This window comes from Chiloscyllium plagiosum, chromosome 38 (genome assembly GCF_004010195.1).
Source record: "Chiloscyllium plagiosum isolate BGI_BamShark_2017 chromosome 38, ASM401019v2, whole genome shotgun sequence".
Lineage (NCBI taxonomy): Eukaryota > Metazoa > Chordata > Chondrichthyes > Orectolobiformes > Hemiscylliidae > Chiloscyllium > Chiloscyllium plagiosum.
Genome location: NC_057747.1, coordinates 13,364,277 through 13,387,574, shown reverse-complemented (window position 1 = coordinate 13,387,574; position 23,298 = coordinate 13,364,277). Strand labels below are relative to the sequence as shown.

Genomic DNA, 23,298 nt, shown 5'->3' with positions numbered 1-23,298 from the left:
TTCCCCCACATTCCTGATGAAGGGCTTATGCCCGAAACATCAGCTCTCCTGCTCCTTGGATGCTGCCTGACCTGCTGTGCTTTTCCTGCGCCACCCTTTTTGACATTGCATCATTTTTCTGCCAGTTTATGAAGAGTCTACATCCTCTTTCTTCTTTTTGTTTCACAGGTTTTCACCTGTGTGAGATTTTCTAGCCTCTTTTGGGATTTTCTCTCCACATTGAAAGCCCAGTTGGACTTCGCCCTAAACGTGTCCAAAACAGCACGACACCCCTTTGCAGGAACCCGAGAGAGCATTTCCATATGTTTCATTCAGTTGAAGTCATGACCAAGCAGATGGAACAAATGGGCCATGACCAGCTGCTGTATTGGACTCTCTCTCCTATCCAATTACTCACTGGAGCCTCCTGCGAAGATGGGTAAACTTTTTTTTTTAAAAAAAGCCCTTCATTTCTGAAGACGATGGAGAAGCACTGCTTAACTCTGCTGCCTCTCAGTCAATTTGGGGCACTCACTGAATTGAGAGTCACTCACTGCACATTTCAAGCAACAAAATGTTGTTTATGGAACTGCAGCTACCCCTCACATGGCTCCAAAATGACAATCTCGTAGGAACAGCACAACTCACAGCACTGGGAGTGCTGCTCATTGAGCTAGGAACACTCTAGCTGACGGACATCATTATCGTAGAGACATAGCGTGACTTACTGTACCAGCTGCAGTTTTAAAAACTTCAATTCCTGTTTTGAAGTTTGTTTAAAGGGAGGGTTCACATGAGTGATTACAATTTAATTGTTGCTCAGACATGAATTAATCCTATTAACAATTGCCAGTCACATAATACTCCTCCCTCAATAATCATTTTCAAAGCCTATACTAGAGTCATCAGAAGGTTAGTAGAATGGAGTTTGATTTTGAATGCTGTCGATCCAACATGTTACAGATTGCTTTAGCTGCAGTTGTGAAGTTTGCCAAAACGGGAGCAGGGTTTCCAGAGTAGGACATTGAAACTGGATTAGCCTGAAGCTGCCTCGGCGAGATGGAAACTCTCCATAAAAAGGATTTTTGCTTTCAGCTGTGAAGTTACAGACCATCAACCAGGCAGGGAAAAGTCTCCCAAGAAAGAGCTGCATTATTATAATAACATTGAGTTAACACAGCACGGTGGAGGTATGCACTGTACTAAGTGGCCACTTATTTAAAAGGCTTTCGGAGAAAGGGCTGAATGGCCTACGCCTCATTCAAGATGTTTCCTCCAAAAGGATTAAAAGTTTCATTTTTGGGGATACATTCATAAGGATAATTGTCAGCACAAAATCTAATGAGCCAACACACACACACACACACACACACACCCTACAGTTAACCTGATCAATCATACTGAGCAGTGCTCACACAGGAATCACTCCTCACCTCCTTCCAGTATGGTATCCCAATATTGGCATATTCCTGGCTGATATCACAAGCAATGACTTTCCCATCATCAGGTATTGCAAGTGCCATGTTCAAGGTGTTATATCCAGTGTAGACACCTGAAGAAACAAAACAAGCCAGATATCAGGTAGCGAAACAAAACAGCAGCTTTACTAAAGATCTGTTGGTAGAATCTGATATGTCTCTTGTACAAGAACGCCACAAAGTTAAAAATCAGACAATACCAGGTTATAGTCCAACAGGTTTATTTGGAAGCACTAGCTTTTGGAGTGGATCTTCATCATTCATACTCTATAACCATATAAATATATGCATAACTTGTACAGACTCCATTCCACTGGAGGTCAGAATTACATGGTCCTCATCAACAAATCCTGGCCCATTCCCTTCTGTTGCTTTCCACAACCTTACGGCTCTTCCCATACACTCCTATTCCCTGACTCTCGCATCCTGGACACTTCTGACCCCCTACTCTCCAACACACTCCCCCTTAAACCTTCCTGACTAGGATATCTGCTATGGTTCAAAGGTAGCATTCCTGCCTCTGTGACAGTATCTGTTTAAGTCTCTACCTCAAATCTAGGCAGATACTCCAACGAAGTACAGAGAGTGTTCTATGTTCTATTGTATTGTCTTTAACATAAACCTTTAAACTAAGGCCCTACGTACCCTCTCAAATGGACTTAAGTGCCTCTTATTTTGAAGAGCAGTGCAGTTCTGCTCAGTGTCTAAATCAATATTTATCCCTGAATAAATCGCTCATCCAGCTGTAACTCTGCTCTTTGTGGGAGCTTGCTGTGTGCAAATCAGCTCTCACATTTCCTGCATTACAACAGTGATTGTGCTTCATATGGAGTTATTAAATTAAGGCACTATATGAATGCAATTCTTTTCACTTCTACCGAACCCTTTTAGCACCTTCACAAAACCCAGTCTTGATCAAACATTACCTCATCTCGCTAAACCATCCTAATAAATCTTTACCAGCAGTTGCCTTTCTCTCCCGTGAACCACTGGGAGATTCCTCCAGTTAAAATCACTTGATAGGGACTGCAGCTGGCTTCTGAGGAGCTAACTCAACAAGGGGCCATCAGGTTTCTCTACAACAGGTTGTACAGAATCGAATGAGAATCACATTCCTATCATTCTAAACTATCCAGAGCCAATGACTGTCATGTTCATAAGCAAATAAATAACTTTTGATCAAATACAACTGTTGATCATACATTTTGAGTATTACATAACTTTAACTATTGCAAACCACTTGGACAAAGTTACATTTTTATTGACTATTATGAGCCCTTGGATGGTCATGGTTAATCTAAGATGTATTTTCACAGTTTGTGTTGCTGATAGTAAAGCATGAGTGACTCTTCCATTAGCGCATTGTTCTATACGAATAATTCTTGGTTCATTAGTAATGACTTCCACATGAGCAGGTTTACAAGTGAAATGCAAAATATGGGTTCTGGTGGACGTTTACTTACCTATTTCGAGCACATTCTTTGCTTTGATAAGCTTTGCCAGATTGCCCATGAATTGAGCCTGTTCACAAGCCACCAACATCATGCACATTCGATCCTGGAGAGTACGCTGAAGAGGAATTTTACAAACAAAAAAGTAGTGAGAAAGAGACTTCCGAATACATTGTTTTTTTAAGGAACAGGGGTAGGCCATTCAGCCCCTTGAGCATATTCCACCGTTTAGTGAAGTCATCGCCAATCTGTGGACATACTTTGGCCCATACCCCTTAATAACTATGCTTAACAAAAAAAATTTAGCTCTAAATGACTTCTGAAGAGTGATCTAGACTCAAAACATTAGCTTGCTTTCTCTCCTGATCAATATCAATGAACCTCCAAAGAATCTGATATTGTCACAGTCACTATGACAGGGATTACAATTTTTTTTGTACAGAACATCTGACATGTTGAGAATTGTCTCAGGACACTGCCACAACCCTGTTTCCAAGATGGAAGCTACAACTTTCAGCTGGACCATTCACTGGGGACATGTGGCTCACAATGAAGCCTTCAGATGTTTCTGGAGACAAGACTTCTTGACTAAATGTATTACTGAAACAAAGGCTGAGAAATTAAACTCTGTATACTATGACACAGATCATACTCACTACCTACATCAAGGGGAACCTAACATTGGACCATTGAAACATTCTGTAAAAAATGGACTGCCCCCACCGTGGGCCAACAGTTAGGTTTTTATACTGAAAAACACTTCCTATAAGTAGCCCTGACATAAGTGGAGGGTTTTTTTGTGACAGAAAGAGGAAGAGCCACCTCCAGGATAAAATTCCCTCTTTCATTGAAAGGGGTACCTAGATTGGCAGAAGTTATAGAATCATATAATCCATAAGTGTGGAAGCAGGCCATTTGGCCCATCGGGTTCACACCAATCCTCTGAATAGCATCATTCGCAGGCCCACTCAATCTCTGTAACCTTGCATTTCCCATCACTAATCCACCTAGCCTGCATCTCCCTGGACACTTTTGGCCATGCTAAATTGCCCATCCACCTAATCATGGAGACAAGGTACAAACCCCACACAGACAATCACCAGAGGGTGGAATCAAACCTGGGCCCCTGGTACTGTGAGCCAGCAGTGCTACCCACTGAGCCACTGTGCCGTGCACCCTCAGTGATAAGCCCAGACAGAAAAACAGTTGTAGCTGCTTTACAGCTAACCAGTTGAATGCATTACGAAAATTTATCAAAGGGGTGTGAGACAGAAAACCAATCTGAATTAATCAAAGGTGTTTTGAGTATGCATTTAGACTGTGACTGATTATCAGACTGACGCAATCCAGTTCTTTAATGAGTCCAACAAACATTTTCCAGCTGCAATTTAGAAACTTGGAATCTCTGTTTTCAATTGTTCACTTTGCTTTACAAAATTCAAACTGCGTTTTCATGTAATGTAATCTTTTACAAAATGTGGAAGTCTACTATACAACTATCTCCAGAAACATCACTGTTCAATTCATAAGTCCTTCAAAGAACCAGGAGTGACCTTTTCAATTCCACCTCTCCCACACTGTATGTAATATTTGCCTGCGTGATGATGAGTATGTGTTTATTATAGAATTTGGGACAGCTTTTACTGTTAAAACAAGTTTGATACAACTCTTGAATACTTCAGTAAACTCACTTTAATTCTGAATATCAGAAGGAGATCTGTCTGGCACGCTCTTCATATTTATCTCATGTTCAAGTGCAAACTGAATCAACATTTCAAATCTCTGTTACACCTATCATCAGGAAAGTGTGGAATTTACTTTTTCCCCTGAACTTGGTTGTCTAAGTTCACTAAATTTACTTTCTACATTCAGCTCTCAGTTCTTTTAATTGTGGTTAAGCTATGTTCTGAGCTTTGCATTAAATCTCACGGAATAGTTATCGGCAATTAACTCACTGACCATCCTTAGCTTCTTCAGGATTGGATGCTCTCGGAGAGAATTCTGTAGAACGTAATCCATTAAAGGGTCTCCTTTTGCACCACTGTGGCTCTTAAAGGTTCTTAAAAGTGAATAACGGCGTGAGAACAACTTTCTCCCTATGAATGAAAGTCAAATGGTTAACTAATCAGGTTGCTCCAATTCTTTCATAAATCTATCAGATTAGATTAGATTCCCTACAGTATGGAAACATTTGGCCCAACAAGTCCACACCAACCCTCCGAAGAGTAACCCACCCAGACCCATTTCCCTCTGACTAATGCACCGAGCGTAATGGGCAATTTAGCACGGCCAATTCACCTGACCGGCACATCTGAATATAGCGGGTGAATTTTTCCAAAAATCTTTGGATGCTGGAGAAGTACTGGAGGATTGGAAAATTGCCAATCTGCCAAAAAGCAGTTAGCTTATAGACCAATTAACCCGACATCTATTGCTGAAAAAATGTTGGAATCAATTATTGAGATGGTAGCAGCAGGACATTTGGAAAATCATAAACTAATCAAGCAGAGTCAGCACAGCTTCATGAAAAGAAAGATGTCGGACTAATTTGTTGGGGGTTTTGGAGGACAGCTCAACCAAAGTGGATAGTGGATGTGGTGTATTTGGACTTCCTGATGTGGTTTGACAAGGCACCTCACAAAATATGATGTTAGAGGCAATATATTGGCATGCTTAGAGAATTGCCGACTGGACAGGAAATAGTGAATGGAGATAAAGGGTTCTTTTTCAGGTTGGCGACATCTAAGCAGTGGGGTTCCAGTGGAATCAATACTGGGACTGCAACTGTTTACATAACCGTTTATAAATTAATGATTTTGGAGGAAGGAAGTGACCGTGCTGTGGCAAAACTTGCAGATGACAAAAATAGATGGAAAGGCAAGTTGTGAGAGGCATACGAGCAGTTTAGAGAGATATTGCTAGGTTAAGTAATTGGGTAAAAAGTTAGCAAATGTAGTACAGTGTGAGGAAATGGGGAGTTGTTCAAATTGGAAGGGACAACAAAAGAACTGACGGCTAATGAAGTATCGGCTTTTATTTCAAGGCATTTGGAGTTTAAAAATAGGGATGTTTTTACTGCAACTGTGCAAAGTGCAGAACACATCGGGGCAGTTTTAGTCCCCTTATTTCAGGAAAGATATCGTTTCATTGGAGGCATTTCACTGAGGGTTCACTGGAATGATTCCTGATTTGGAGAAATTGCCTTATGAGCAAAGGCTATATGGGTTGGCACTCTACTCACTGGAGTTTTGAAAAAGGAGAGGTGATCTCATTGAAATAGACAGGATTCTTATTGGGCTTGACAGGGTCAGTGCTGAGAAGATGCTTCCCCCTCATGAGACAGTCTAGGACCAGAGGAGACAGTCTCAGAATAAAGGGACGACAATTTAAGATTGAGAGGAGGAGGAATTTCTTCTCTGAAAGGGTTGTCTCTCTTTGGAACTCCTTGCTACAGAGAGTTATGGGAGCAGAGTCCTTAGATATATTAACGCTATTGGAAATGTGCTATGAAACTTGAAAGGGTTCAGAAAAGATTTACAAGGATGTTGCCAGGGTTGGAGGGTTTGAACTAAAGGGAGAGGCCGAGTAGGCTGGGGCTGTTTCCCTGGAGTGTCGGAGGCTGAGGGGTGGGGACCTTATAGAAGTCTGTCAAATAATGAGGAGCACGGATAGAGTGAATAGCCAAGATCTTTTCCCCAGGTTAGGAGAGTCCAAAACTAGAGGGGCATTGCTTTAAGGTGAGTGGGGAAAGATTTAAAAGGGACCTAAGGGCAACTTTTTCATGCAGAGGGTGGTGCGTGTATGGTATAAGCTGCCAGAGAAAGTGGTGGAGGCTGGTACAATTACAGCATTTAAAAGGCATCTGGATGGGTATATGAATAGGAAGGATTTAGAGGGATATGGGCCAAATGCTGGGAAATGGGATTAGATTAATTTAGAATATCTGGTCAGCATGGACGAGTTGGACCGAAGGATCTGTTTCCATGCTGTACATCTCTATGACTACAGGCCAAGTTAGATAGATCCTTGATCAGTTAGGAAATCACGAGTTATAGGGAAATGGCAGAAAAGTGGACGTGTGGAATGTTGGATCAGCCATGATCTTATTGAATGGTGCAGCAAGCTCGAGGGGCCGAATGGCCTACTCCTGGTCCTATTTCTTTTAAGTCTTAAAATATTTTAATACGATGCGGGCATTTGTCCTTTGCACATTTTTGATGTTTGGACAAGAAAGAAAAAAAACTTAGGTGATGGAAAAAAAAAATCATGGACACAGACAACAGGGGAACAGATAGCATCACAGAAACAGCAAACTCCAAACTCACTTTATTGAGCCATGCATCACAGGTGGTGATGGTCCAGTTTGGTCCAATCTCCCAGTAATACCTGGTTTGTGAAGAGTTTGAGATAGTTCTACTCCTCCACTCTTTCCCATTGGCCCTGCATTTTATTTCACCTGGAAAGAGTTCATCAATTTCATCTCCATTGAATCTATTTCCACCCTAGCTTCCAGGCAATTGCTTCTACATATTATCTTGTCTTTATACTTGATTCAATCTGTTAAAAGGTGCAGTTTATATGGCATTTAATCCCAGCTCTGTTGCCAATTGCTGTAACCGATGTTCTCTCTTTACTGACCATCCGCAGTTGGAAAGTTTCGTTATATAAATGATTTGGAGATGCTGGTGTTGGACTGGGGTGTATAAAGTTTAAAAAAAAAACACCAGGTTATAGTCCAACAGTTATAGCACTAGCTTTCGGAGCACTGTTCCTTCATCAAGTGGTTGTGAGTCCACAACCACCTGATGAAGGAGTGTCACTCTGAAAGCTAATGTTTCCAATTAAACCTGTTGGACTATAACCTGGTGTTGAGAGATTTTTAACTTTATCATTGTATTAAAAAATTGTTATATTGTATCAAAACTTCTCAACTACAATCAAGGGTTTTAACTAAGCAGAGTCAAATATATATTCGAATAGGCACATACATTGGCTGAAATCACCGTTAACTCTGCCAGATACAATGAAATGCAAATCGAAATCAAATCATTATTATGAGGTGCATGTAGACTCTGGCCCTTAACGAGCTGTGAACCTTTCACCAACTTATGTAGTTACACAGCACGAAAACAGACCCTTCGGCCCAACTCGTCCAAAGGTACAGAAAAAAAAAGAGAAAGGATGAAACAGTTCAGGAGATGGTGTTTTGCTTCATTAATGTTTCCTCTGTTTTAACTTGGTGGGTCAGGTGGTACATTAGGTTTTGGTTTTGGACTTGGAACACAATAACGAAATGGGGAAAGTGAAATGGGAACGAGATTCCTCATCACATTGTGTAAAGTCTCACAAAGAAAAACAGGAGTTTATAATTTGTGGGCGAAGCTTCAATCCTGAGCAGACATTTATTGAACTCAGTCACTAGAGGGTAACTAGAGGGTTTTATATCCACGGGGACTACTTCCTCCGGCAGTGACAGCTCATTCAAAGGAACGAATTCTCAGGAGGGATTTACCATTCCCAACATTCAGGGTGCATCACAGCTCACCAGCACCCACAGAGTTTTCCAGCAGATAGACACCATAACCCCTATCCAATCTCCAAACCAAAACAGTGCGGTAAACGTAGCATTGTGCTGCTTGACCCAACTCAAAGTAAGCAGGAAGCAGAGTCAAGGCCCGGAGCTGGGAGAGGCAGGAACGGAGAGGGAGAGGTTGCTCGAAAAGCTTACCCAGCCAGACACCAGCGCTGAAAGTCACTCCCAGGGTAGTAGCGCATAGCAGCGCATCCCTATTCCAGCTAAACATGGCCAGCAGCAGAATCGCCGCCTCTCTCGACAATCCCTCACTCTCGATGTAAGAGCAGCAGGCGAATGGCAGCAAAGCGAAATGAAGAGGGAACCCAGAGGGCAGCTTCCCAATCTGACCAGCGACATCTGTAGGTGGTTACCGCTGCTTCGTGAAATCTCCACTCACTGCCGCCTGATTAACAGCCATTCGCTGGTTCGGAAAAACATCGTGAATTAACGCCCACAGTTCGACCTTTGTACCCCCAGCGCCAGCTAGGCTTGAACAAGAACCAGCCACCCACCGCCACCTCCTTCCCTGAATAAATAAAGTTAAAAATCACATCACACCAGATTATAGTCCAACAGGTCTATTTGAAAGTATTAGCTTTCAGATGCTACGTGATGAAGGAGCAGCGCTCCGAAAGCTAGTGCTTCCAAGTAAACCTGTTGGACTATAACCTGGTGTTGTGTGAGTTTTAACTTTGCCCCAGCTCAGTCCAACACCGGCACCTCCACATCCTGAATAAATAGGTTTAACCTGGTTCAGAACCTCAAAACAGATCCAAATCTCCTTACCAAGTAAGGTGAGGTTTACTACAGCTGCAGAGTCAGCATGGATTAATGAAAGGGAAAGTTGTTTTTGACAAAGCTGTTGGCATTTTTGAGGACACTTTTAGTTGAAGGGAGAGCCATATTTTGATTTTCAGGAAGTTTTTGATAAAAGTATATGTTTTGTGAAATCAAAGCACGTGCTATTGGGAGTAATATTTACTGGCATCCATTGAGAATTGATTAGCAGTGAGGAAACAGCAGTTCGGAACAAATGAGACATTTTTGGAAGGACAGGTGATGTTGGGGGATTTACTGCAGGGATCACTGCTAGGGCCTCAGCAATTCACAAACAATCTCAATGTTTTGGATGAGGGAATGGAGTATGTTATTATTATCAAGTTTGCTTACAACACAAAGTTGAGTGGTTGTAGTGAGGAGGATATGAAGAGGGTGATTTAGTGAATGTTGAGTGATTGGAAAATAACATGGGTGGCATGGTGGTACAGTGGTTAGCACTGCTGCCTCACAGCGCCAGAGACCTGGGTTCAATTCCCACCTCAGACGACTGTGTGGAGTTTGCACATTCTCCCTGTGTCTGCGTGGGTTTCCTCTGGGTGCTCCCACAGTCCAAAGATGTGCAGGTCAGGTGAATTGGTCATGCTAAATTGCCCATAGTGTTAGGTAAAGGGGTAAATGTAGGGGAATGGGTGGGTTGCGCTTCGGTGGGTCAATGTGAACTTGTTGGGCCGAAGAGCCTGTTTCCACACTGTAATGTAATTATTACTAATTTAATCTAAACATGGTTGGCACAGTGATCAGCACTGCTGCCTCACAGCGCCAGGGACCTAGGTTTGATTCCACCCTTAGGTGACTGTGTGGAGTTTGTGTGTTCTCCCCGTGTCAGGTTAGGTGGATTGGTGATGCTAAATTGCCCATAGTGTCAACGTAGGCGCAGGCTGGTGGCTTAGTCATTAGGTTTGGTCTGGGTGGGATGCATTTTGGAGTGTCTGAGTGGACTCGATGGGCTGAATGGTCTGCTTCCAAACTGTAAGGATTCTATGGTCAGATGCAATTTAATGTGCAAAAAATGACATTGTACACTTTAGTTAGAAAAGCAGACTGGCTGAGTATTATTTATTTGGTGACAGATTGGGAAACATTAATGTGTAGAGGGATCTGGATGTTCTTGTACATTAGTCATTAAAGAAATATACAGTGCAGCAAACAGTGCAAAGGGCAAATGGTAGGCTGGCCTTCAGTACTAGATGGTTTGAGTACAGGAGCAAGGAAATCTCTACTGCTATTGTATAAGGCCTTGGTGAGATCACACCTGGAGTATTGGGTCTCGTTACCTCAGAAAAGATATACATGCCATAGAGAGGGTGCAGCAAATGTTCACCAGACTGATTCCTGGGATAGCTAGATTTTAGAAGGATGAGAGAGGGAATCTCATTGAAATGGATAAAATCCTGCCAGGGCTGGACAGACTGGATACAGGGCTGATATATCCTCTGGGCCAGGGGGTTCAGAACAAGAGGTCACGGCCTTAGGTTTTACTGTTGGCCAATTTCAGACTGGGATAAAGAGAAATGTTTTCATCCAGAGGATTGTGTACCTGTGGCATCCTCTACCACAGAAGACTGAGAGGGTGACTTCACTGAATGTAGTTAAGAAGGAAATAGATAGATTTCTAGAGGTTAAAGGGTACAGGAAGAGAGTGGATGTTTGGCATTGACACAGAGCATCAGCAATGGTCATGTTGACTGTGGATCTGGCTCGGTGGGATGAATGATTTACTCCTGCTCCTGTTTTCAACATAATAACTTCTTGGTTATAATGATTAAAATGTTTTTTTCACTCATAGGATTTGAGCAAAGCTGGTAAGGTCACATTTTATTACCCATCTCAAAAGGTGAACAGCCTTCTTGAACCACTGCAATCTGGGAAGGAGTTCCAGAGATTTGACCCAGTGGCACTGAAGGAACAGTGATATAATTCCAGGCCAAGATGGTGTTCGACGTGGAAGGAAACCTGCAGATGGTGGTGTAGCCATGTATCTGTTGACCTTGTCCTTCCTAAGGGTAGAGGTCATTTGGAAGAGACTAATGAATGGGCCTTGGTGAGTCACTGCGCCACCTTGGTGTACACTGCTGCCACTGCACATCATTGGTGAAGTGAGCAAATATTGAAAGTGGTGGATGGGGTGTCAATCAAGTTTTGTTCAAGATGACATCAAGATCCTGGAATGTTTTTGGAGCTGCACTCATCCAGGCAGGTGGAGAATATGCCATTACATTTCTAATTTATGCTTTTGGAGAGTTTGAAGATGAGTTACTTGCCACAGAATTCCCAGCTTCAGACCCACTATCGTAGCCAACTATTTATGTGATTGGTCCAGTTAGGTCTCAGGTCAAAAAGTAAGCCCCAGGTTATTGACGGTGAGGGATTTAGAGTGATAGAGATGTACAGCACGGAAACAAGCCCTTTGGTCCAACCCTTCCATGCCGATGAGATATCCTACATTCATCGAGTCCCATTTGCCAGCATTTGGCCCATATCCCTCCAAACCCTTCCTATTCATATATCCATCCAGATGCCTTTTAAATGTTGTATTGTACCAGCCTCCACCACTTCCTCTGGCAGCTCATTCCATACACGTATCACCCTCTGCTTGAAAAAGTTGATGTCTTGCTTGATGATTGAGGAGATGATCAGCTAGAAATTGGGTTTCTTTTGATTTTATATGGACAGAATCAATCTGTGCAATTTCCTTCTACATTTTTAGGTAGATATAATTGTCACTGTTGTACTGAACACCTTGGCTGGTGGGGAAGAGGGGTTGGGGGGCTGGTATTGGAGCTCAGGTACTACAGTCTGTAGTTTCCATAGTGTCCGGTTCACTCAGTCATTACTCCAGATCACGTGGAGTGAAACAAATTGGCTAGAGACTGGCATCTGTACCAGTGATTACTTAAGGAACAGTTTGAGATGGATCAAGCATTCAGCGCATCTGGTTGAACATTGCAAATGTTTCAGCCCTGCCTATGGTGCTGGGCTCCTCCAACAAAGATGTGGGAACTTCTCTTTGAGTCAATTTCTTTAAATGTTCACCACCGTTCATGATTAGATGGGACAGGACTGATGTGATCATGGCGGGCATCACTTGTCAGAACATTCTGCTTCTTCTGACTGGCAGGTGTGGAGGCCCAAGCTGTAACTTCGCCAGGATGGCACCTCATTTCTGAGGCATGCCTGGTTCTGCTCTGGGCTGAGGTTGATTACCTGGCTTGGCTGTAAGACAGTAACAGAGTGAGGAATGTGCCATGCTGCAGATTATGGTGGGAGACAATTCTGTGGCTTGTGGGTGCCCAGTTTTTGAAAATTGCTAAATTTCTTCTGAACCTACTCCTTTGAGTACAGTGGCAGTGATCCACAATGTGATAGAGACTGTCCTCGTTGGAAAATTAGGACATTGCATCCACATGGACTGCACAGTGATCACTCAGGTTAACATTGTCAAGCAACAGGATTTCAGGAAAGCCCTATTCACCCAGAGGGTGGTGGGCATCTGGAATGCACTGCCTGGGAGAGTAGTTGAGGCAGGAATCTTTATAAAGTATGTGGATGAGCATCGAAATGTTGTAACATTCAAGGCTATTGGCCAAATGCTACAAAGTAGGATTAGCAAGGATCGGTCAGTTTAGTCTCGATGGGCCAAAGGGCCTGTTCATTGGTGTCTGACTCCATGAGGACTGGTGAGGATGAGCTCATAGCACCTGACACAGTTCCAGTCTCCAGGATTTGACCAGCTAGGTGTTGCCAAGCCTTTCTTGGTAAGGGACAGTGAACCATCTGCTTGCACACTCTATATGGGGCTACCTGGGTTTTGTTTCTCATCTATTTGTGAGGACTGGAAAAGTGCTGAAGGTATGACAAAACGGGGATTCACCCTATCAAGTCTGCACCGACCAATCCTCACTAATCCTACCTTCCAGCACTTGGCCCATAACTTTGAATGTTACAACATTAGATTCAGAATAGTATTAATATTGGAGACTTTGGCCTGCTTATTGGACTTGACACCATTGAGCTGGGGTTGTGCTGGAGTCGGAGATAGAACACTGTTTGCCACCATTGCCAAAGCCCCCAGCAGACAGAAAGGCAGTGGGAGTCATTTGTTCATCTGAGTTGTTTAACTTAATAATGTAGATATGTGTCAGTAATATCTGAACAATTATTGATTCATATGTGTTAAATGTTTTAACCCAATAAATTACTTCATATTGAAGCGCATGTGTCTTCTTGTAATCATTTTGATCATATCCTAAAGAACCCCTTAGATAATTTCAATGTTCTAATACAGTTCCCCACCCAAAGTACATTCTGTGTCCCTGCTGTCACCAAAGCTTATTTGAAATTATGTTGAACATGGACGAGCCCCTCGTTCATTGCTTGGGGGAGGGTAGCAAGTGACAATCAGCAGGAAATATCCTCTCCCATGTTTTACCTTATTCCATGGAACTTCATTGGTCCAGCCTCTCACAGACACAGCTTCTTGACAAAATATTGCCACCTCTATTCTGCCAGTGGGGCAGGGCATGCTGGAATGGTATCGCAGGAGTCTGGATGTTATTGCTCAGTGAGAATCAAAGGCCATGCAAAAAAAAAAGCAAATAATAAAGACAGCTGCAGTCATTCCTCCCTGCATCAACAGGTTTACCTGAACATTGTCTCGCTTGGGCTGGGAGAAGGGAGGTTTGATTTAAATGCAGGACTGACATACAGGAGCTTGGAGAGCCCTCTGGTGGCAGCCCTGAAAACTAATGAGAAAACCTGCTGGAGCTCGTTACGGTTTGAAACTCCATGAAACCAGTACAAACCGCCATTGCAGTGGCACAGTGCACATGCTCACACTCAGCAGCCATCACTTTGTGAGGCAAAGAACTCAGAGATGGACTTCAACCGCAACAATTTGCATTCCTATCAGATCTTTATTAGAGGGTAATATTCTCAAGGCCTGTCACAAGAGTGTAACTGACAAAGGTTGACAATGAGAGGAAGTATTCGGAGAGATGAAAGAGGAGAGATAGTGACCATCTGTTTGGTTAGATGTGAAATATTCCAAAGGCTCTATTTTGTAGAAGACCAGGCAAGTTGTCCCTGCCAACCTGACCAACAGCTATCCTTCAATCGATATCAAAAAACCCACTGATTATCACATTACCCATTGTGGGAACTTGCTGTGTGCAAGTTGGTTGCTGTGTTTATCTCATTACAACAAACACTATACTTTGAAAGTGCTTCATTGCCATAAAAGGCTTAGCGACATTCAGTGGTTGTGAAAAATATTGGATGAATGCAATGATTCCAACTGGCCATCTTGCTCCCGTACTAATGTTTCCATTCCTGGGTTTGCTGCAGTGTTCCACAAGTCCACAAATCTACACAAGCTGGAGGAACAACACCTCACTTTCCACACACGCACTTCACAGCATTTAGTACTCAACATTCAGTTCAACAATTTCAGAGAATGAACATTATTTTCCATCTTGATTACCAAACTTCCCCCCCAGCCCCACCAATCCATTTTCTTGTTTGCATAGATTTACAATAGCTGATCTGTTTTCTGTTCTTAACACCTATCATTAACCCTTACTGTTCATCTGTATACCCTCCCTTCGACTATTAACCCTTACTGTTCAGCTGTATACCCTCCCTATGACCATTAACCCTTACTGTTCATCTGCATATCCTTCCAATGATCATTAACACTTAGTGACCATCTATATATCCTCCCTATGATCATTGACACTTACTGTTCATCTGCGTATCCTCCCTACAATCATTAACACTTAGTGATCATCTATATATCCTCCCTCTGATCATTGACACTTACTGTTCATCTATATATCCTCCCTATGATCATTAACATCTACTGATCATTTATATATCCTCCCTATGATTATTGATACTTACTGTTCATCTATATATCCTCCCTACTACCATTTACATTTACTATTCATCTATGCATCCTCACTATAACATTAATGTTCATCTATATCTCTTTCTTACTATCATTAGCACTTCTTTTGCCTTTTGTTATGGGCACCCTTACCAGCTGTTCCACTTTCACCCCACATGGTAAATCCCGAGACAAGGATTCACGTTTCACTTGCTCCGGAGGTATGTGATAACATCTTTGAAGAGGTTGAATAGAAACCATAATTTTCCCAGTGCCCTTCAGTTCCAAGCTAGTCACATTCGACTCAGAATGTTAACTTTGTTTCTCTTTCCACAAATGATGCCAGACCTGCTGAGTTCTCCAGCACATTCTGGTTTTCTATTTTAAATTAAGTCTCTTTAATGAACATCCAGTTTGAAGTATTCATGATCTGCCCACTAGGTGGGGCAATATCCACAGTTAATATTACCATGAGCTGCTGTGAAGAGCAGTGGATTGTGTTGTGTTTAAGAGAATCATAGAATCAGTCAGTACGAAGAGACCATTCGGTCCAGAGAGCCTGTACAACCAAAAATACCCAACTACCAGTCCCACTTTTCAGCACTAGGCCCATTGTCTTGAATGTTAGAACATTTCAAATGCTTATCCAAGTACTTTTTAAAGGTTTTGAGGTTACAAGCCTCAACTATCCTCTCAGACAGGTGAAAGTGAGGACTGCAGATGCTGGGGATCAGAGTCAAGATTATTCATTCCTGATCAAGGGCTCGATTTTCCTGGTCCTCAGATGCTGCCTGATCTGCTGTGCTTTTCCAGCACCGCTCTAATCTCCACCCTCTCAGACCCCATCACCTTCTGGCTCTAAAAGGCTTTCCTCAAATTCCCACTAAACCCCCTACCTTTTATTTAAGGTACCACTCCCTTGTTATTGACCCTTTGACATAGGCTCTCTTGACAACGTACTTTACTATTTGCACCACTGAATTTTTATTATCCAAGTCAGTGTGGGTTGAAGTGTTACCAACAAAGATTGAATGGAATCTTTTTCACCCAGAGGGTGGTAGGAGTCTGGAACTCAGTACCTGAAAGGATGGTTTAGTCAGAAGCTCTTTTAACATTTCAGTAATATTAAGATATTTCCAAGCATTGCTGTAGCCTTCAGGGATATGGGTCAAGAGCTGGAAAGTGGGATTAGACACAATGGGCTGAATGGCCTCCTCCTATGCTATAAACATCTATAAAATGGCAGTGCACTTCCTGTGCTGAGCTTCTTTCTTCTTTTTAGTTCTTGGTCAAACACAATGTTTCTGATCAAGCGCCTCAAAATGAGAAGAAGGTCAATTGCCCCATTTAACCTGTTCTATTCCAGACTGTTGGTCCATTGTAGACACTGCTGCTCACAGATAAACCTGTAAGATGTCGTGCCCATTCTGATCATTGATCCTTCTTCAGAATATCATGTAGAAACTAGTTGGAAACAAAATAGCCTTTCAGCACCTTGCCCATAATTTCACATTTAGAAAACATCCCTTTTAATTATTCTTCCATCGGGTCTCCGCATCACTGGAAAGGCCAGCATTTATTGCCCTGCCCTGTACAGTATTTATTGCTCTGCCCAGCATTTATCACCCTGACTTGCCCAGTATTTATTGCCCTGCCCTGTACAGCATTTATTGCTCTGCCCAGCATTTATCGCCCTGACCTGCCCCGTAATTATTGCCCTGCCCTTTAAAGTATTTATTACCGTGCCCTGTACAGCATTTATTGCTCTGCCCAGCACTTATTGCCCATCCCTAACTGCCCTTGAAGAGAAGAATTCTCAAGGGTGCATTTTAGTGTTGATGAAAGATTGTTGTACCATAGCAAGAAAAGTAAAACTTTAAACTGTGAAATAATTAATTTACTGAGATCATTAAGAAACCACGTCAAAATCCTGTGATTCAAGGATCTTTACAAATTGCTCTAGCTTCAAATTGCTGTTTCTTTGAATGCTTTGATCGTGTTGCAGACTTGAAATGGACTCTAATGTTGATACTCTGCACAGCATCAGTTTTCATCTTACAGTGAATCCTTGCTGTAATTCACTGCCAACAAGTCTGCAATGGTTTTCTATCATTCACATGGATACCAGAGAGTTGACGTCAGCCAGACACTGACAGCAAGTTAGTTTCATGGTTTTTTAATGCAATTAAAAAAGAAGAGCCGTGCTTATGATCTGAGGTCACAGATGGCAAGGATTGAAAGCTTTGACCTGAAGATTTATGAGAGGTTGAGGGTGATGGTGAGGTTAAGAATCACACACGAAGGGCTAGAGCAGAGACAGAGGCTTTCCACTGATAAAGCAGGGGGTCTGGTTGTATCTTGAAGCTACCCTGCAGCTATCTAACTGGACAGATTAGCTTGTGTGGGGAGGTGGGTGATAATGTGTCAAGGCTGACGACTGGGGAAAAGCAGAATTCCAAAGCTTCTTTGAGTGGGGGGGGTGTTAGGAAGGATGACTCCCCCAGTCTTCAAACCCCACCCTCAATGACCCTGGACACCAGCTGTTTGAAGCATGATTTTAATATATTTCCCATGATTCGGCCTGCCCACAGTGAATTTAGAACCAGGTTTATTGTCAAAAGAGCAGGAGTACAATGAAAAGTGTACAATGTAGCCAACTCTGGTGTCATCTTAGGTACAAAGTACCTAAGTATGTGCAAAAAATAGAAAAATAAAGAAAAATGTTTCATTATTTTACAGATATACATAGTACAAGTTATCAAAATGTGAATTAAAGCTAAAAAGATAGACATTACAGTTTTTCTATAAGGGCTTCCACGTCATCTCACCAACAGTTCCTAACCAATAGGTTAGGACTAGTTTAGTTTAAGATTATGGTCAACATGGATTAGTTGCTGTATGATTCTATGACTCTATAACTAGCCATCTCCACTCCAGACCCATTGATACTTCAATATTGGGCTGCCTAAATAATGGCAATCGGAGCATATTCAATGGATTTGGGGATTTCTCATTTTAACCCAGCCCTGACCCTGTTCTGCCTGTCTCTGGTGGGAAGGAGGAGAGATTAATATCGATGTTTAGAATCAACCATGGGATTCAGAAGACATTCACATTCCATGTCAGCCTTACTCACATGACTAATGACATGATCAGATTGCAGCTTTCCATGTGTCTATAATTCTGTGTAAAACTGTCCAACAAACTGCTTCTTTCTCTTTGCAGTTATCACTGTGAAGCAACAGTCTGGCTGCCCGTCTGCTCCCCCAGCGTGAATTTATAGTCTGACTACCCTCTTGTATGACCCCGACCACCTTTCCCACAATCTGTGGCCCCACTCGATGCGCTCATTGACATTTCTGGCAAGCTTCCGATATGTAAAAATAAACCAGTGATGGGTTCCAGTTGTTTGAATTTCCTGTTTTACAAGCACTTATTAACTGGTGAAACAAAGAAAAAAAAAGCAGGAAGGGTTAAGCCGCTTTGGTCTGAAGTACCCTGAGTCAAGTTCTGAGTCACTGCATCCTAACAGCAGCTGTATCTGAACTGCTTTAAGCCTTGCACACAAAATTTAACCAGTTGCTGGTCTTGAGATATGAGATAATGATAAAAGGCCAGCTTCCTCCCACCCTGACGAATTTTGATTACTGAACTGATTGCTGGCTAAAATAGTGGAAATTTAGTTTTTATCTCAGTTATTAATGACATTGGCCCTCTCCAGCCTCAGGGGTGAACTTTACCGCTGGTCATGTGGGAATACTGGAGGGACGATATTTTCCATTGAAGTTTAGGAGAGGCAACTGGAAATTGGAGCGCTGGGGGGAGGGGGGAGATGGGAGGAAGGTGGAAACAGGGAGCGGAAAGCTGGGGGGGTGTGGTGCTTAAAAGTCTGTGGTCTTTGCTGGGAATTATTAGTGAATTCAATTTGGATTCTGTTATTAGTGGTGCAGATAGTTCAGGTACATAATTCTTTGAAGTTTGCATCACATATAGACAGGGAGATTAAAAAGGCGTTTGGTACTCTTGTCTTCATTGCTCAGTTCATTGAGTATAGGAATTGGGAAGTCATGTTTAGGTTGTACAGGACATTCATAAGGCCTGTTTTGGAGCACTGTGTCCACTTCTGGTTGCACAGTTAGAATTGATTAAGCTGGAGTGAGTTCATAAGAGATTTGCCAGGATTTTGTTGGGTATGGAAGGTTTGAGTTATAAAGAAAGGCTGGATAGGCTGGGACGTTTTTCACTGGAGTGTAGGAGGTTGAGAGGCGACCATATAGATGTTTATAAAATAATCAGAGGTATAGATAGGGTTGATGGTAATTGTCTTTTCCCTAGAATGGGGAATTTTCAAGATTAGGGGGGATGTTTTTAAGGTGAGAGGAGAGAAATATCGAAAAGACATGAGGGTCAAATATTTTACACAGAGGGTGGTTCATGTGTGGAACGAACTTTCAGAGGAAGTAGTAGATGTAGGTACAGTTACAATGTTGAAAAGACATTTGGCTAAGTACATGAATAGGAAAGGTTGGGAGGGATATGGGCCAGGAGAAGGCAGGTGGGACTAGATTAGTTTGAGATTATGGTTGGCATGGACTGGTTGGACCAAAGGGCTGTATAACCCTATAACTCTGTATGTTATCATCCCCTATTTTTGGGCCAGGAACACAAGACTCATATCACTACATAAAAGCTTAATTCATCTCTCCACAGATGCTGCCAGACCTGCTGAGTTTCTCCAGCATCTTCTTTTCTATTGCTGCCAGTTTTGGATTGTGAGTTGTTCATGGCACTGTTCAATAGGCTGTTTTTTTTCAACCTGCAAGTCCTCCCACTACTTCCCTACAATTAAGCAGAAGGGCAAAGTGTTTGTGAAAATATGGCATGAAAAGAGGTGTGCAAATAATTTAACAAACCGTGGCGAGGAAGAGAAATCCTGTGAAGAGGAAGAGAAACTCTGTGAATCACAAATCTCTGGGTAATTTTGTTTTTAAATGTGTTTATATTTATCGCCCAGAAGCCAGTTAAGTGTGGACCACGTTTGTTGTGGGTCTGGTGTCATTGTGGGGTAAACCAGGTCAGGACAGATTTCCCTAAAGGATGCTCATGAACCAGATGGAATTTGATGACAATCAACGATGGTTCCGTTTGGCTGGAAATTTATTGAATTCAAATTTCATCACCTGCCTGAGTGTGATTTGAAACCACAGCCCCAGAACATTGGCCTGGGCTTCTGGATTACTAATGCAGTAACTTATTACTCCATCCCCATGATTCTTGACCCTCTGCTCTTTGACATACAGAAACAGAAGCTCCCCATTGAAGTAATTTTAGTTCTAAGATATTACTGCTTTATGCATCAATTACGTGTGAAACCCACAGCAGGAAGTTAAGACAGTAATGAACAACACAAGGAAGCCTTTAGTGACAAGATTCCTATCAGCTTGAAACTCCAGCAAATTGCAGTTTAAAAAAAGTGTTGAACTTAACTCATGAGACAAACCCAAGAGCAATGTGCGTGATTTTACAAATTTGCTCTGTGACAAAAACAAATTTGTCACTGAACAAGAAGCAACATGTATTGAACGTTGCGTGCAGACAATTACAGATCCAACTGAATGGTCAACACACCATTAATCACACAGGCTGCCTTAATTTTCTCATAACTTGGGAAATTGGATTAGTTGGAACTTCTTGTAAGAACCTACTTGTATTGATTTCTTACAATGTTTTTATGACATTCCATTGCCTTAGGAAATAATTTAATTGGGACAGTCTGACAGAGTTTGTGTAATGTATTTACTTAAATATGTGCAGGTCATTCCATTGTGACCTGTTCTCCAATTTCAGTTGGTAACGACTAAGTTGGAAGATGAGACACAACTGGGGCATATAGATTGGAATTAGAATTTTGTAAACTATCCTTTACAAGCACTGACTTTGATAAGGATTTAGCAATGTAATTTTGTCCTCCATGTCTGACCACAATGAAAAGCCAGTTTACCAAAAAAATACCAAGAACAAAGCTTGATAAGGCTTTGCAAAATATATATTTCTCTTCTAAAAGAAATTTTAAATACAAATGAGAGATGTTAGATGCCCCAGAATGGCTTCTGAACTACTATTGAAGGCTGATTATTTGTCTGGTTGGACCAATTAGATCTCTGGTCAATCTTGGGATGTTGTCAGTTGTGGGAATGCTTAACTCTGTAAATAGTTTGATGCACTTTGAGTTCTAAATACAATCACTTCACCAGCTTGGCATTTTGATACACCTGATGCCGCCCCTGAACTGTTCCCCTACAGTCGTAATCAAATCAGGCTTTCTTTCATGGTTTGATGATATTAGTAGAGAGATAAGTATGCAGTCTTTGAAGTTCTGCAGCTAGGTTGTGGGGGAACATAATTCTGCTACTATCGATGTCCCATGGTGTCTTATACATGCTCAGTTTTGAGATCCTATATCTGAGCAATATCGCATGCTTGAATTATCATATAACATGATGAAGGTGGCATCATCATGAGGCTGGCATTGGTCTCCTCATGGACTCTGCAGTTGTCACTCCTACCTGTTCTGATACCGGTAGATTAGTGAGTGTTTTTTTAAAACATATTCATTTGTGGGATGTGGGTTTCGCTGGTTGGCCAGTATTTATTGCTCGTCTGTAGTTGCCCTTGAGAAGGTGGGGGTGTGCTGCCTCCTTGAACCACTGATGTTCACCTGGTGTGGGTTGACCCACAATGAAATTAGGGAGGAAATTCCAGGATTGTGACTCAGCGACACTGAAGGAAAGGCGATAGATTGCCAAATTAGGATGGTAAGTGGCTTTGAGGGGAACTTGAAGGTGCTCATGTTCCCACCTATCCGCTGCTCTTGTCCTTCTAGATGGAAGTGGTTGTGGGTTTGGAAGATGCTGTCTGAGAATGTGAAGTCAATAGACATTTTCTTCAAACCACCATTGGACAGGTATGTCATTATTGATCAGGACGGTCTGGTGACTGGTGTCAATGGGCAATGGAATCCCAAAGAAGTTAGCATTCTATATCCTTTGTTGTGTAAGATAACTCTTCGGAAGGGTTTAATGTTCATGTTATATAGGTTTCACTCATTCTCCTGATGCCACACACACACACAATCTCTGGGTGGAGGCGAGGAGTTTGGCTTGAGCTTTCAGAGGGAGTAGATGTATCTGAACCAGCTCCCTAAAGTGTGAGTAATTATACCTAATCAAATGTTGTTGTACTTATTGCTATCATACAAACATATGAATTAGGAGCAAAAGAAGACCATTCAGTCACTCGAGTCTGCTCCATCCTTCAATAAGATCTTCGTAGATCCTGGCTTTTGAATTCCCTCCCACTTCAGGTAACCGTTGATTCCATTGCTTAACAAAAATCTATCTAATTCTGTCTTAAAAGAATTTAATGACCCAGCCTCCATTGTCTCCTGAGGCAGTAGGTTCCAAAGTCACAAAATCCACTGAGGGAAAATTGTTCTCCTACCTCTATCCTAAAAGGGAGACCATTAATTTTTAAACATTCCCCCAAAGACTCACCCACAAAAGGAACATTTCCACATCCATCTTGTCAAGACTTTTCAGGATCTCAATCTCTTCAATCCCATCGCTCACCTAGATTTCAATGAAGAAAAGTCCAGCGTATCCTCGTTAGACACCTCATTCATTCTACATATTAATCTAATCAACTTTCTCTGAACACCCTTCAAAGTATTTATATCCTTCCTTACGTAAGGAAACCAAAACTGCACACAGTATTTGAGATGTGGATGGCACTGTGGCTCAATGCTTAGCACTGCTGCCTCACAGCACCAATGTAGATGCTCCCATTGGTAGGAGACACTAGGACCTGAGGGCATAGCCTCAGAGTAAAGGGAAGACCTTTTAGAATGCAGATAATCAGAAACTGGGGTATGTTTTGTGGTACATAAATTATACAAGAGAGACGGTTTGCATCTTAATAGGTTAGGGACCAGCATTCTGGCAGGCAGGTTTGCTACTGCAACACAGCTATGTTTAAACTAAGTAGGGGGGGGGGGGGGGGACAAACTGGATGTTTAAGAAGGAAATTGAAGGG

General features: G+C 42.1%; 1 protein-coding gene and 1 long non-coding RNA gene across 3 annotated transcripts in view; one reads left to right on the top strand and one right to left on the bottom strand.

The window, feature by feature from the left end:
* comtd1 (catechol-O-methyltransferase domain containing 1) overlaps positions 1–8,905 on the bottom strand; it is a 39,703-nt gene extending 30,798 nt beyond the window's left edge. The window contains exons 1-4 of the mRNA XM_043678884.1: positions 8,637–8,905; positions 4,868–5,004; positions 2,921–3,026; positions 1,413–1,531 (exon numbers count right to left, since the gene is read on the bottom strand). Coding sequence (XP_043534819.1) covers positions 1,413–1,531; positions 2,921–3,026; positions 4,868–5,004; positions 8,637–8,712 — 438 coding nt within the window. The 5' untranslated portion in view covers positions 8,713–8,905. The remainder of the gene's footprint in view (positions 1–1,412; positions 1,532–2,920; positions 3,027–4,867; positions 5,005–8,636) is intronic.
* The window catches only part of LOC122541843, a 190,746-nt gene that overhangs the window by 147,992 nt on the left and 19,456 nt on the right, over positions 1–23,298 (top strand). The window lies entirely within an intron of this gene.